The sequence below is a fragment of the Capra hircus genome, chromosome 15 (genome assembly GCF_001704415.2).
Source record: "Capra hircus breed San Clemente chromosome 15, ASM170441v1, whole genome shotgun sequence".
Lineage (NCBI taxonomy): Eukaryota > Metazoa > Chordata > Mammalia > Artiodactyla > Bovidae > Capra > Capra hircus.
The window spans coordinates 3,661,407-3,677,486 of NC_030822.1; the positions used below are offsets into that span (position 1 = coordinate 3,661,407).

Here is a 16,080-nt window from a genome sequence, read left to right on the forward strand (position 1 = left end):
TAGACACTAGGAAATTTATTCTAATTGTTGGGAATAACAATAATCATTTGAATCATTTTATTTTATTTTTAATATAAATTTATTTATTTTAATTGGAGGTTAATTACTTTGCAATATTGTATTGGTTTTGCCATACATCAACATGAATTCACCACAGATATACACATGTTCCCCATCCTGAACCCCCCCTCCCTCCTCCCTCCCCATACCATCTCACTCAACTCTCTTTACTTGTCCTTAGAGTGTTCTAACTCATTCTAAGGCATGGTGTTACTTACTTAATTATATTTGTAATTCATCTCTTCCCCTCAGGAAATGCAGATATTTTCCCCCTTTTTGTGCTAATATATGTATAGCACATAGAAGTATGACCAGCCCTTAGAAGGCAATTTTTAAATATGTGCTGAACATTTCCATACATTTTATCCCTTTTAGAGACACAGAGAGAACTGTTTGAAACCCATCACCTAAATTACAGGATTCATATTGTACAAAGCCTTAAGAGAGAGAATTGCATATTCTTTTCCACGTACTTTGTAGGGCATGTTTTACATCTTTGTTCCTCAAACTGTAGATCAAGGGATTTAGCATAGGGATAATGAGAGTATAAAATATAGATGCCATTTTATCTGTGTCAAACGAATGGTTGGACTCTGGCTGCACGTACATGAATATTAAAGTCCCATAGAACACTGTGACCACCATCAGGTGAGACCCACAGGTAGAAAAAGCCTTGCGCCTGCCTTCAGCAGAGCTCATCCTGAGAATGGATGCAAGAATAAGAAGGTAAGACACAAGAACTATCAGAAGAGAGAAAATCAGATTAAAACCTGCTAATATAAGAATAATCAGTCCAATTTCATTTGCATTTGAGCAGAGCAAAGATAGCAAGGGGAGACTGTCACAGTAGAAATGTCTGATGACATTATAGCCACAGAATGATGAGTCAAATATCTTTACAGCTATAAGAAGAGACTCAAATATGCTATAGAGATAAGGCATTGCCACCAGCACCTGACATACCGTTTGCGACATGACCACTGGGTAGAGCAGAGGGTTACAGATGGCCACATAGCGGTCATAGGACATTGCTGCCAGAATGAAAAGCTCACTAATAATGAACACGAGAAAGAAAGTGAGCTGTGTAGCGCAAAAGTAATAGGAGATTTTATTTTGATCCGCCACAAAATTTACTAACATTTTGGGGCCCACGGTTGTTGAATAACCAAGATCAGTGAAAGCCAGGTGCCTGAGAAAGAAGTACATGGGTGTCTGCAGCCTGGAGTCCACCTTAGTGAGGATGACCATGCCCAAGTTGCCCACCACTGAGGCCATGTAGATAATGAGGAAGAGCCCAAACAATGGAGCCTGCAGCTCAGGGCGGTCTGTGATTCCCATGAGGATGAATTCACTCAGCACTGTTCCACTGTGTGCTTCCATCCAGGTTTAAGAGGAAACCTATTCTGGGTAGACACAGCAGCAGAGTCAATAAATTTTGTGTAAAATATCCTCTTAGATCTGTTAGTATGCAGAACTGGTAAGCAAGATAAATTTAAATTTCCAGTTTAGAATATTTAAAAGTAAGTCCATCTGCCGCATATCAAAATATACATAAATAGAGACAGAAGGAGCTACGAAGGTAGACCAGCTATTCTCAGAGTGATTTTACTCCCCAAAGAATATTTTTCCACCATCTGGAGACATTTTGGCTGTCATAACTGAGAGTTGAAATGCCATTGGCTTCTAATGTTTATAGGCCAGTTAAAGCAGTCAATATCTTAACATAGCAAATATGCAACCTGTTACAATATTGAGCCGGTAGTCACAATAGTATCCGGGTTGACAAGCACTATAGTATAGGTATAGAAACACAGACAATTTGAGATATGTAAATATAGATAACAAAGCAAAACCAAGAAGCTAAACAATCACAAAACTTTAGGAATTATGGATAATTATTGTACTATTCCTTAAAGTCCTATCTTTATTCTTTATAAGATATAATCACATAATGGCATTTTAAAAATACATCGATCCTAGGATATAGTTCAGTTCAGTTCAGTTGCTCAGTTGTGTCCGACCTTTTGCGACCCCATGGACTGCAGCATACCAGGATTTCCTGTCCATCACCAACACCTGGAGTTTACTCAAACTCATGCCCACTGAGCCAGTGATGCCATCCAACCATCTCATCCTCTCTTATCTCCTTCTCTTCCCACCTTCAGTCTTTCCTCGCATCAGGGTCTTTTCAAATGAGACAGTTCTTTGCATCAGGTGGCCAAAGTATTGGAGTTTCAGCTTCAACATCAGTCCTTCCAATGAATATTTGGGAGTGATTTCCTTTAGGATGGACTGGTTGGATCTCCTTGCAGTCCAAGGGACTCTCAAGGGTCTTTTTTGACACCACAGTTCAAAAGCATCAATCCTTTGGCACTCAGCCCTCTTTATGGTCCAACTCTCACATCCATGCATGACTACTGGAAAAACCATAGCCTTGACTAGATGTGTCTTTGTTGGCAAAGTGATGTCCCTGCTTTTTAATATTCTGTCTAAGATATAATGCATATGCTAATTATACAATAAATTTTCAAACCAAAAATTCCCAAAATTCATATAACCCACTACTCAAAACATAGTCTGTGAAAGATATTTTTCCTTCAGGAGGTACTGACTCAAATTTAGCACACCTGACAGGTATGATTAAGTGTATGAATAAGAAATGCATAATGGTCCACAGTGGGAATTAAATTTGTTCACATGGTGAGTCATACCAGGACATGCCTGACTACATATATGTCATGTCTGTCCATGTATAGGACATATATGTCTATAAATAGTTTCTGCAGTGCCTTCATTCATGGCGAGAAGAGGGCAGCAGAGGATGAGATGACTAGATATCACCATCAACTTAGTGAACATGAATTTGAGCAAACTCCAAGAGATAGTGAAGGAAATGGAAGCATAGCATGCTGCAGTCCATGGGATCACAGAGTCAGACACGATTTAGCAACTGAACAACAACAATGGTTTAATCTGGGTCAATAGTGTAAATTATCTAAAACTCTTTATTACCATATATAATGGAAAACAGTGTGCACAGTTTTGAGGAAAGATACATGAAGAGTCAATAATTCAATGAGTCTATCTTACCTGGTGGAGAAGACAATGGCACCCCACTCCAGTACTCTTGCCTGGAAAATCCCATGGACGGAGGAGCCTGGTAGGCTGCAGTCCATGGGGTCGCTAAGAGTCGGACACGACTGAGCAACTTCACTTTCACTTTTCACTTTCATGCATTGGAGAAGGAAATGGCAACCCACTCCAGTGTTCTTGCCTGGAGAATCCCAGGGACGGGGGAGCCTGGTGGGCTGCCGTCTATGGGATCACACAGAGTCAGACACGACTGACGTGACTTAGCAGCAGCAGCAGCAGCATCTTACCTGAAAATAGTTCTCAAATGTCAAATGCATAGGTTTTTTGTTTTTTTTTTTAATGTTTATTTGTTTCTAATAGTGATAGTAACTTACCTGAAAGAGATTTTCTTCACCATATAAACATATTCTCTGGACTGTGGTTTTATGTCTCTGTCAGGGCTATAGTGATGGGTGAGTGAGGAACTGGTCAAGTAGGATGTAATACATGTAATTTATTTCAGTCTCCACCCTACCCCTCCCCCATAACTAAATGTAGAATCTATGTCATAGAATTAAATTGGAGCTTGGCAAGTGTCACTGAAATATTACGGATATTGGTAGCATGTTGTACCACATGCAATATTATTTTTACCTGTAATGAGGTTTCTGTGTTGGTTTCTTCCTGTATTTCTTACATGGCTGTGAGAACAATATATGGATTCCCTTACCTTTGAGACTCTCCCTGAGGAGATGTCAAACAATTGGTTGATTAGCCCTAACGCCTAGGAGAACACAACAAAATGTCTGGAGGTCTTTCAATAATTGTTAAGGACAATTTATATTCACCAGTGAGTAAATTCAGTACTTATTTAACTCCTATTTTTCACTCTTAGTTAACGTCCCACTTTTAGCACGCGGGGCTCTTGATTCAAATGACGTATTAATACATTTAGGAAAGGCCCATTTCTACAATGGTCTTCTCAAAGGGGTGACCTGATAGAGGAATGTCAAAATTCTTTTTTTAATATACCTTTTTTTTTTTTAATTAAAAGGAGTTAAAATTACATTTTAGGTAAATGTGGCCTGTTATTTCCTTGATTTAGTTGGTTTTGCTGTTTTTCTTCACTTCTGAGGCAGACATTAGTTGCTCATTTTTCTCATTTCAGAGTTAGTTGCCATCTTCATTTATTTCATTCTGTCCAACTCCAATTCCTACTCCAATTTTCTTTCCTTCTCTGAATATTTTATACTATGAGCTCATTATGCCTTAGAATGCGTCAGCTCTTTGACTTCTTTCACCAGCATACTTTCCAGCATACATGTCCTGCACGTTGTCTGAGTTTATTAGTTCATTACCCTTTGTATTGCAAATGGCATATGTATGTGTATATATATACATGCATGCTTACAAAGTCAGTTGTTTCAGTTGTATCTGACAATTTTCTACTGTGTGGATTGTAGCCCACCTCTGTCCATGGGGTTTTCCTGGTGAGAATACTGGGGTGGGTTGCCATTTCCTCCTCCAGGGTATCTTCCCAACCCAGCGATCAAACCCACATTTCCTGTGTCTCCTGCATTGCAGGCAGATTCTTTACCACTGTGCCACCTGGAAAGTCACAAATATGCATATTTTTGGATCCTGAATGTTATATATTATATCAATATATTCATATCTATATATATATATGCATTGACAAGATATTTGCTTGTTGAGTTTGTATCCTTTTATCTTGTTGAATTCACGATTGTGAGGGGATTCCTGAACTCACATTTATGATAGGATTCCTTGAGGTTTTCTGTTAGAAAACAGGTCCTTTGCAGTTATGAGAGAATCTAATTTCTTTCTTTTTCCACATTGTATGCCTTGTATGACATTTTTTGTTAATTTCTGACATTTCTTGTTTGATCTGCTTTGTGCAACTATAAATGAACCTTTATTTTAGAATGTTTTTACAACTGAATTTTAGATTATCAGATCTTTTAAGTCTGGCATCCTTTACTCTGCTTAATAATTTTGAGAGTTGTCATATTTTTGTGTGTACTAACAATTTTATTACTCTTTACAGCAGCATGGAATTCACTTGCCACGATTTACTTATTCATCCTCAGTGGAGAAACATTTAGATTGTTCCCAAGGTCTGACTAATATAAATAAAGCTTCTATTAACATTTGCATACAAAGAAATCTGCTGTCCTGGGTAAGTACAAGGCAGTGAAATGGATAAATATTATGTTAGAGGTGAGATATGTTTCAAGTCTTAAGACAATTTTTTTTTTTTTTGTATTTTTATTGAAGCATAGTTTACTTAGAATGCTATGTTAGTTTTGGGTGTATAGCAAAGTGATTCAATCATATGTACCTTAAATGCTATTACAAAACATTGAGTATAGTTTTCTGTACTATACAATAGGTACTTATGGCTATCTATTTTATACATAGTGTGCGTTTATATCAATCCCAGACTCCTAAACTGCTCCCTTTTTCCCCACTCAAGTAACCATTAGTTTCACTTCCATGTCTGAGGGTCTATCTCCATTCTATATACAGTTTCAACTGCAACACTGTTTCTCATGTTCCACATATAAGTGATATCATACAACATTTATCTTTCTCAGCCTGGCTTATTTCATTGAGTACGATTGTCTCTAGGTCCATCCATGTTGCTGCAAATGCCATTATTTCATTCACTGTTACTCATATTTATGGCTGAGTACTATTACATTCTACAAATATATCACATTTTTTATCTCTTAGAGGACAAATAGGTTGCCTCCATGTTTTCACTATTGTAAATAGAGCTGCAATGAACAGAGGGGTGTATCATTTTGAATTATTGCTTTCTCTGGTTATATGACCAGGAGTGGGATAACAGGACCATATGAAAATTTTCACAGAACTAGAACAAGAAATTTTTAACTTTGTATAATAAAAAAGACCCTGAGGCAGTCCTAAGATGGTGGAGGAATAGGATGGGGAGACCAGTTTCTCCCCCATAAATTCATCGAAAGAACATTTGAGCGCCGAGCAAATTCCACAGAACAACTTCTGAATGCTGGCAGAGGACATCAGGCACCCAGAAAAGCAGCCCATTGTCTTCAAAAGGAGGTAGGACAAAATATAAAAGATAAAAAGAGAGACAAAAGAGGTAGGGATGGAGATCTGTCCCAGGAATGGAGTCTTAAAAAAGAGAGAAGTCATCCCAGCGCACCAGCCCCAAGCATCCTGTATCATGCAATGAACCTGGACTGGTGATTCATTTCACATATGATATTATACATTATGATATTATACATGTTTCAAGGCTATGGGGAGGGAGGTGGAAGGGGGGTTCAGCAGGGGGAACACATGTACACCCATGGCAGATTCATGTTGATGTACGGCAAAACCAATACAATATTGTAAAGTAGTTAGCCTCCAATTAAATAAATTTATAGTTTTTTTAAAAAAAAAAGCCTTAACCACCACCAGTCAGGCTCACAGAACAAAGGACTGAGCAGAGCTAGCCTGCTGCGGACCAGCCCATCCCCCACCGGAGACAGGCAGGTGAGGGCAGCCAGAGCTGGAAGAGGGCAATCGCGGCCCCAGAAAGGCATCCTATACCAATCTGCAAGCAGGCTTCGTTACAAACCAAGGCTCCTTGGGATTCTGGATGGTCGCCATGCACCAGGAGAGTTGTAGACAGAGATCAGCTTCCCAGAAGAGAGAAGGTGCACCGGCTGTACACCCAGAACACCAAGAGGCTGGGGCGGGGGAGGGGATAAGTCACAGCCTTCAACTGGGGGTGACTACGTGTGCCAAGGACCTGGTCACCTGAGCTGCTCAGACCTGGCACAGGTGCAAAACGCAGACCCAACAGTCTGCAGCTTTGCGGAGTAACCGAGAACCCGAACCTGAGCAGCTTAGACCTGGGAAGTGCGTGCAAACCAGGGCCTGCATCAGACAGTTCCCGGCAGGGCAACCTAGAGCCTGAGCAGTGTAGACTGGGGAAGCACACATGCCGTGAGTGGGGCAAACCCAGTGTGGCTGGATCACTGTGGACACACACCAGTGATGTTTGTTTGCAGTGTTCCTCCCTCCACAAAGCACGACTGAACAAGCGAGCCTGAAAAAGAGTGACCACCACCGCACCTCTTGTGTCAGGGTGGAAATCAGACACTGAAGAGACCAGCAAACAGAAGAAGCCAACATAATCAGAGGGAACCGCTTTAGAAGTGACAGGAGCAATAGATTAAAACCCTGTAGTTAGCACCAACTACATAGGAAGGGGCCTATAGCGCATGAGAAGTACAAGCCGGACCAAGGAACTACCTGAAAATGAACTGACCCCACAGTGTCTGCAACAGCTCCAGAGAACGTCTTAGATATATTTTTACTATTATCATTTTTTTAATTAAAAAATAATTATTTTATTTTTTTTTGTTATTTTTAAGTCCCCATACTCCTTTAATTTTCATTTTTATAACCTATTATCTTGCAAAAAAAAAAAAAAGAAAGACCCTATTTTTAAAGCAAACTTCATATATATATATATCTTTTATAATTTCTGTCACTTTTTTCTTGGTTTGTTTGTTTTGTGGGGTTTGTTTTGTTTTTGTTTTCAATAATGTACTTTTGAGAATCTAACCTCTATTCAAGATTTTTAATTTTTGCTTTTTGGTATTTGTTATCAACTTTGTACCTTTAAGAACCCAATCTTCAGTATCCATTTTTACTTGGGAGCAAGATCACTGGGCTGATTGCTCTCTCCTCCTTTCGACTCTCCTTTTTCTCCACAAGGTCGCCTCTATCTCCCCCATCCCCCTTTTCTTCTCTACCCAACTCTGTGAATCTTTTTGTGTGTTGCGGGCTGTGTAGAACATTTAAGGAACTGATTACTGGCTGGATCTGTCTCTCTTCTTTTGATTCCCCTTTTTATCCTCCTGGCCACCTCTGTCTCCTTCCTCCCTCTTTTCTTCTCTCTGTACCTTTGTGAACATCTCTGAGGGATCCAGACTGTGAGAGCACATAGGGAAGTGATTACTGGCTAGCTTGCTCTCTCCTCTTTTGATTCCCCGTCTTATCCTCATCACCTCTATCTCCCTCAACCCTTTTCTCTTCTCCATTTAGTTCAGTTCAGTTCAGTCACTCAGTTGGGTCCGACTCTTTGCGATCTCATGAATTGCAGCACACCAGGCCTCCCTGTCCATCACCAACTCCTGGAGTTCACTCAGATTCACATCCATCAAGACAGTGATGTGATCCAGCCATCTCATCCTCTGTTGTCCCTTTCTCCTTCTGCCCCCATTTCCTCCCAGCATCAGAGTCTTTTCCAATGAGTCAACTCTTCTCATAAGGTGGCCAAAGTACTGAAGTTTCATCTTTACCATCATTCCTTCCAAAGAACACCCAGGACTGATCTCCTTTAGAATGGACTGGTTGGATCTCCTTGCAGTCCCAGGGACTCGCAAGAGTCTTCTACAACACCACAGTTCAAAAGCATCAATTCTTTGGTGCTCAGCCTTCCTCACAGTCCAACTCTCATATCCATACATGACTACTGGAAAAACCATAGCTTTGACTAGATGGACTTTGTTAGCAAAGTAATCTCTCTGCCTTTGAATATGCTATCTAGTTTGGTCATAATTTTCCTTCCAAGGAGTACTCGTCTTTTAATTTCATGGCTGCAATCACCATCTGCAGTGATTTTAGAGCCCAAAGAAATAAAGTCTGACACTGTTTCCACTGTTTCCCCATCTATTTCCCATGAAGTGATGGGACCAGACGCCATGATCTTCGTTTTCTGAATGTTGAGCTTTAAGCCAACTTTTTCACTCTCCTCTTTCACTTTCATCAAGAGGCTTTTTAGTTCCTCTTCACTTTCTGCCATAAGGGTGGTTCCATCTGCATATCTGAGGTTATTGATATTTCTCCTGGCAATCTTGATTCCAGCTTGTGCTTCTTCCAGTCCAGCGTTTCTCATGATGTACTCTGCATAGAAGTTAAATAAGCAGGGTGACAATATACAGCCTTGACATACTACTTTTCCTATTTTGAACCAGTCTGTTGTTCCATGTCCAGTTCTAACTGTTGCTTCCTGACCTGCATATAAGTTTCTCAACAGGCAGGTCAGGTGGTCTGGTAATCCCATCTCTCTCAGAATTTTCCACAGTTTCTTGTAATCCATGCAGTCAAAGGCTATGGCATAGTCAATAAAGCAGAAATAGGTGTTTTTCTGGAACTCTCTTGCTTTTTGCATGATCCAGAAGATGTTGGCAATTTGATCTCTGGTTCCTCTGCATTTTCTAAAACCAGTTTGAACATCAGGAAGTTTAGGGTTCACGTATTGCTGAAGCCTGGCATGGAGAATTTTGAGCATTGCTTTACTAATGTGTGAGATGAGTGCAATTGTGCAGTAGTGTGAGCATTCTTTGGCATTGCCTTTCTTTGGGATTGGAATGAAAACTGACCTTTTCCAGTCCTGTGGCCCCTGCTGAGTTTTCCAAATTTGCTGATATATTGAGTGCAGTACTTTCACAGCATCATCTTTCAAGATTTGAAATAGCTCAACTGAAATTCCCTCACCTCCACTAGCTTTGTTCATAGTGATGCTTTCTAACGCTCATTTGACTGCACATTCCAGGATGACTTCAGGCTCTACTACAAAGCCACAGTCATTAAGACAGTATGGTACTGGCACAAAGACAGAAATATAGATCAATGAAACGAAATAGAAAGCCCAGAGATAAATCCACGCACCTATGGACACCTTATCTTTGACAAAGGAGTCAAGAGTATACAATGGAGAAAAGACCATCTTTTTAACAAGTGGTGCTGGGAAAATTGGTCAACCACTTGTAAAAGAATGAAACTAGAACACTTCCTAACACCATACACAAAAATAAACTCAAAATGGGTTAAAGATCTAAATGTAAGGCCAGAAACTATTAAACTCCTAGAGGAAAACATAGGCAAAACACACTCTGACATAAACCACAGCAGGATCGTCTATGACTCACTTCCTGGAATTTTGGAAATAAAAGCAAAAATAAACAAGTGGAACCTAATTAAACTTAAAAGCTTCTGCACAGCAAAGGAAACTATTAGCAAGGTGAAAAAACAGCCTTCAGAATGGGGAGAATAATAGCAAATGAAGCAACACACAAAGAATTAATCTCAAAAATATACAAGCAACTCCTGCAGCTCAATTCGAGAAACATAAACGACCCAATCAAAAAGTTGGCCAAAGAACTAAACAGGCATTTCTCCAAAGAAGACATACAGATGGCTAACAAACACATGAAAAGATGCTCAACATCACTCATTATCAGAGAAATGAACATCAAAACCACAATGAGGTACCATTTCTTGCCTTTCAGAATGCCTGCTATCCAAAAGTCTACAAGCAGTAAATGCTGGAGAGGGTGTGGAGAAATCTGTAACTCAGTATATATATATATATATATATATATAGGTTTATAATCTGAGGGATAATCAAATGTATTCTAACCTGTATTCTAGGAGTGGGATATTAGGTTATGTTTATTAACAATTTACCTTCTCAAATCCATGTGCTGTTAGCATTCCTGTGTATTTCTGCTCATTATACGTAATCTCAGATGCACACATTTTTATCTTTATATATGAATAAATGAGACATATATACATTTATTATAATTTAAAATGACATATGAAATATAAGTAATAATTATCCTCATTTGACTATTATAAATTATTTTTATTCAAATTCAATTTGTTCATTGATTATTTTATTTTTTGATGATGTACATAGAAGACAATCCAGGATCTCTATGATGTAAATAAATCTATTGAATGTTAAAAAGTAACTGAAATAAGCAAAAGAGAAATTAGGAAAGTTAAAGAGAGTTTTGTAAGCAGTATATTCAAAGGACATGAAAGACTTATAGGTTACAGAATATTGCACTATACTTTCACTAGAAACATCACCATTCAAATCATAGAATCATCTCATGCTGCTTTATCCAAGTAAGATCATCAAATGCATGTAGTCAAACAATGTCTCTTAATCAAAACATAATACACATTTTAAACAAATTTGTGGAAAATGAGCCAAGTGAAAGACAGGCAAGACCCTTATTTTTCATAGAGTAGACTTTATATGTAAGGAGACAAAAACAACTAGAATATGTTCATTTATTAATGTGTTCAGAGCACTCAGTTTAACTGGTGCACAGAAGTCAATCTGTAAATATATGTTGAAATCATTTATCCTTGCATTTGCCTCTGAGAAAACTTATAAAAAATGTCAATGTTCATAGCCTCATTCAAGGAATCACATAGCAAAATGAACTTAAGAAAAGGTATTACATAGTTTTTTCCATAGTCTATGAACAGCATATTTTACATCTTTGTTCCTCAAGCTGTAGATCAAGGGATTTAACATGGGGGTAATTAGTGTGTAAAATATAGATGCTACTTTATCAGCATCAAAGGAATGGCTGGACTCTGGCTGAACATACATAAATATCAAAGTTCCATAGAACACTGCCACCACGGTCAAGTGGGATCCACATGTAGAGAAAGCCCTGTGCCTGCCTTTATCAGAGTTCATCCTGAGAATAGCTGTAAGAATAAGCAGGTAAGACACAAGAACTATTAGCAGGGATGAAATTAAATTAAAACCTGCAAAGATCAGAATAATCAGTTCAATTTCACGTGTATTTGAACAAAGCAAAGATATCAAACAGAGACAGTCACAGTAGAAATGTCTGATGACATTGTAGCCACAGAAGGATAAATTAAATATTTTTATAGTGACTAGAAGAGACACAAATGTGCTATAGACATAGGAGATTGCCACCAGCATCCAGCATGCCTTTTTTGACATGATGACTGTGTAGAGAAGAGGGTTACAGATGGCCACATAGCGGTCATAGGACATTGCTGCCAGAATGAAAAGCTCACTAATAATGAACATAATGTAGAAAGCTCCCTGAATGGCACAAAAATTGTATAAGATTTTATTTTGATCCACAAGAAAATTTACCAACATTTTGGGTCCCACAGTTGTTGAATAACCCAGATCAGTAAGAGCCAGGTGCCTGAGAAAGAAGTACATGGGTGTCTGCAGCCTCGAGTCTACCTTAGTGAGGATGACCATGCCCAAGTTGCCCACCACTGAGGTCATGTAGATGATGAGGAAGAGCCCAAACAATGGAGCCTGCAGTTCAGGGCGGTCTGTGATTCCCATGAGGATGAATTCACTCAGCACTGTTTGATTGAGCTTTTCCATCAAGGTTTATCAGAAAATCTATTCCAGATAAAGATATCAGCATAGTCAGTAGTTGTCATATAGTATCATCTGGTAGGGTTTAGTACCCAAAGCTAGTACAAATATGACAAATTTCTAATTCATGATATTTTAAAATAATCCTAACTGCCACACTAAATATATATAACAATGATAGATAGATGATAGACAATCAGTGATGATAGAGATAGGGGTGGCAATAAAAATAAATCAATGGTTTTTCAACTGGTGAAAAGCTGTCCTCCAAATAACCTTGATAATCTTTTGAGAGATTTGGATACAGGAATTGCAGATAGTGGAGGGAGGCTACTGCTGGCATGTAATGGTTAGAGTCTAGTGATGCTGCTGGAACGAACCACTCCCCCATCAGCATAAAAACCAAAAATTGTGTATATGTACCACAGCTTTAGAGCCGATTATACAGAGTGAAGTAAGCCATAAAGAAAAACACCAATACAGTATACTAACACATATATATGGAATTTAGGAAGATGGCAATGACGACCCTGTATGCAAGACAGGGAAAGAGACACAGATGTGTATAATGGACTTTTGGACTCAGAGGGAGGGAGAGGGTGGGATGATTTGGGAGAATGACATTCTAACATGTATACTATCATGTAAGAATTGAATCGCCAGTCTATGTCTGATGCAGGATACAGCATGCTTGGAGCTGGTGCATGGGGATGACCCAGAGAGATGTTATGAGGAGGGAGGTGGGAGGGGGGTTCATGTTTGGGAACGCATGTAAGAATTAAAGATTTTAAAATTTAAAAAAATAAATAAATAAATAAAATTAATTAAAAAAAAAAAAAGAAAACACACACACACACACACACACACACACAAAAAAAATTTACCAAACCCAAAATGTCAATAGGGCCAAGATTCACAAAGACTTTCATAGACAGATATAAATAGATACAAAGATATAGGAGGTAAAAATGAAAAAAACACAGTTAATACTTTGTATATTAATTTTACAGATGATTATTAAACTTTTAGTATGTCATTTATATAATGATAACATAATTGGGGCATTCCAGGCTCAGCTGTAAAAAATCTTTCTGCTAGTGCAAGAGACATAGTTCGATCCTTGGGTTGTGAAGACCCCCTAGAGAAGAAAATGACAATCCCTTCTAGTATTTTTGCCTGGTAAATCCTGAGGACAGAAGCCTTGTTGGACTACAGTCCATGGGGTTGCAAAAGATTAAGGCATGACAGTAACTAAAAATCAATAATAACATAATTACATTATCACATAACAGTCCCTGATGGCTCAGATGGTAAAGAATCTGCCTGCAATGTGGAAGATCTAGGTTCAATCCCTGGGTCAGGAAGATTCCATGGAGAAGGAAATGGTTACTCACTCTAATGTTCTTGCCTGGAGAATTCCATGGGCAGAAGCTACAGTCTATGGGGCCACAGATTCAGACACAACTGAACAATTAACACTAACTAACTAATATGTTAGTTACATAAAAAAACTGAACCCAAATTTTAATACTCCATGGAAATATTAAAGCAGTTTATAGTAAAAGTCATGCGAGACCCTTTGCAAATGCAGATGGTGCAGGAGGAAGCAATTAACACTATTGATACAGGACATAAGCTTTCAGAAGGAAACTCTAACAGACTGTAGTAGAAACTACTTGTATATATCCTAGGAAATACTCCAGGAAATAGACATGGATAGATAGAGTCAGCCATACATACAATTGTGGTATATATATAAAGGAATACTTTGGAAAAAAATGATATAACTAATCTTACTCTATTTTTCCGTACTGGAAAAATCAACTCTTCCTTTTTTTGCAGAGTTTCTGGGAAGACAGAGGAGAATTAAATGTTTCAGGGTGTCAGTAGTATTTGGAAATATGCCTCAAATATCATGTATTTAGTGTGTTCTTAGTGTGTTTATTTGAGGGTTGATTATCTGATTATTATTTTTAAGACTATGCATTTTGAGAAAAATATATGTATTTGTTTCAGATTCTCCTGAAAACTGAATATGTTATATATCATAATATCACTGTAAACCTGAATACTTGAGAGATTCCTAACCACCAAAAATGTTTTTTCATGTCAATGTAAAGTAGAAATGCCCATCTTTGCTTATTAAAATATCAGAAAAAAATCAAATTTACAGATTTTTAAAAATTTGTATTAATTCCCTGGTAGCTTAGCTGGTAAATAATCTGCCTGCAATGTAGGAGTCCCTGGTTTGAATCCTGGGTCAGGAAGATCTGCTGGAGAAAGAGTAGGCTAACCACTCCTGTGTTCATGGGCTTCCCTTGTGGCTCAGCTGGTAAAGAATCCACCTGCAAAGCAGGAGACTTGGGTTCAGTCCCTGGGTTGGGAAGATCCCCTGGAGAAGGGAAAGGCTTCCCACTCCAGTATTCTGGTCTGGAGAATTCCATGGACTGTATACTCCATGGCGTCCCAAAGAGTCAGACATGACTGAGCGACTTTCACTATTAATATTTCTGAGAAGAAAATAAGAAGAGCAGAGACAATGACTGAATACAATTTCGATAGAAACTAACCACTTGCAGCTTCATGATTCTGCTGTGATTTTCATTTTTATTCTTAACCCTTTAGTTAGGCTTCTTGTGTTATACTTTTCCTTTCTTATTTGCATAATTAGGCATTTATAAAAAATATAAATATTACATAAACAGTATGGCACTGATGTTTCAAAGATGCTCATTAGTGTTTGTGAAAATATTTGTATAATTAGTCTGAAGAAAAAGTATCGACATCCTATTCTGCTTATATATTAACAATAGCAAGGCGTACACAGAATTAAATCAGAAATCCTCTTATTTTGCTGTGGTTTACCCTAGAATAAAAATACTACCTTGTTAGTATCTTAAGAACTATCTGGATATTGATAAAATAGGACACTACATGAGCTATACTGCTTACCTTTCATGAAACGTCTATCTTAGCTTCCTCATGTGCCTCATGACATGCACAGTAAGAACAATTTATGGATTCTTTTCCGTCCTCTGGGACTCTCCCTGAGGAGATGACAGGCAATTTCTTGCTTGCCCCTGAAGCATTTGAAAGCTCAACAGAAACAAGGGAAGGGGTATTTTCATTAGTGGTACAGGACAATTTATACACACCAATGAGTTAGAATATTTACAGGTATTTTTGTGTTCCATTTTACCTTTTACTCTTGAATAATTTTCTTCTTCACATGATGCTAAAGTTTATTTTCTGTATCTGTGTGGCTAGACTATGCTACCCAGATGTTTACAGTCAAGGTGTCTCTGCAGAGATACTTTTTTAGATGTGATAAACTTTCAAAGCAGTAGATTTTGAGCACAGCTTATTTCCTTCCAGAATATGTTGAGACTCTTTCAATTAAGAGTGAGGAATCCCAAAGAAAAAGGAATTATTTTTCCAGATTTCCACAAAAATAGTCTGCCTCGGTTTCCTGCATTTGTACTCAGCATCATCTAGCGCTGTCTGCCAGCCTGGCCCACAAACTTCTGCCTTACCAGCCCCTATTATAACATTGTGCACTTTCTTAAATGAATCTATTTATCTCTCTGTCTATCATATATCTGTATTATATTCCTTGGAATACCCTAATACAGCCATATAAGAATCTGGATTAATATATCTCATCCATAAGACAAGCCTGTCAGTATTCCTCCAGCTCTCCA

At 38.3% G+C, this 16,080-nt stretch overlaps 2 protein-coding genes across 2 annotated transcripts; both read right to left on the minus strand.

Annotated features, from left to right (window-relative positions):
• Positions 499-1,440, minus strand: LOC102179115 (olfactory receptor 8K3-like). The gene has a single exon (XM_005690248.2). It carries the CDS (start codon positions 1,438-1,440, stop codon positions 499-501), a length of 942 nt encoding a protein of 313 aa, XP_005690305.2.
• Positions 11,444-12,385, minus strand: LOC102178841 (olfactory receptor 8K3-like). The gene has a single exon (XM_005690247.1). The coding sequence runs from the start codon at positions 12,383-12,385 to the stop codon at positions 11,444-11,446; it is 942 nt and encodes a 313-aa protein (XP_005690304.1).

What these genes read in the sequence shown, in the direction of transcription:
- LOC102179115 (XM_005690248.2), bottom strand. Translation starts at nt 1,440, where the DNA reads ATGGAAGCACACAGTGGAACAGTGCTGAGTGAATTCATCCTCATGGGA.
- LOC102178841 (XM_005690247.1), bottom strand. Translation starts at nt 12,385, where the DNA reads ATGGAAAAGCTCAATCAAACAGTGCTGAGTGAATTCATCCTCATGGGA.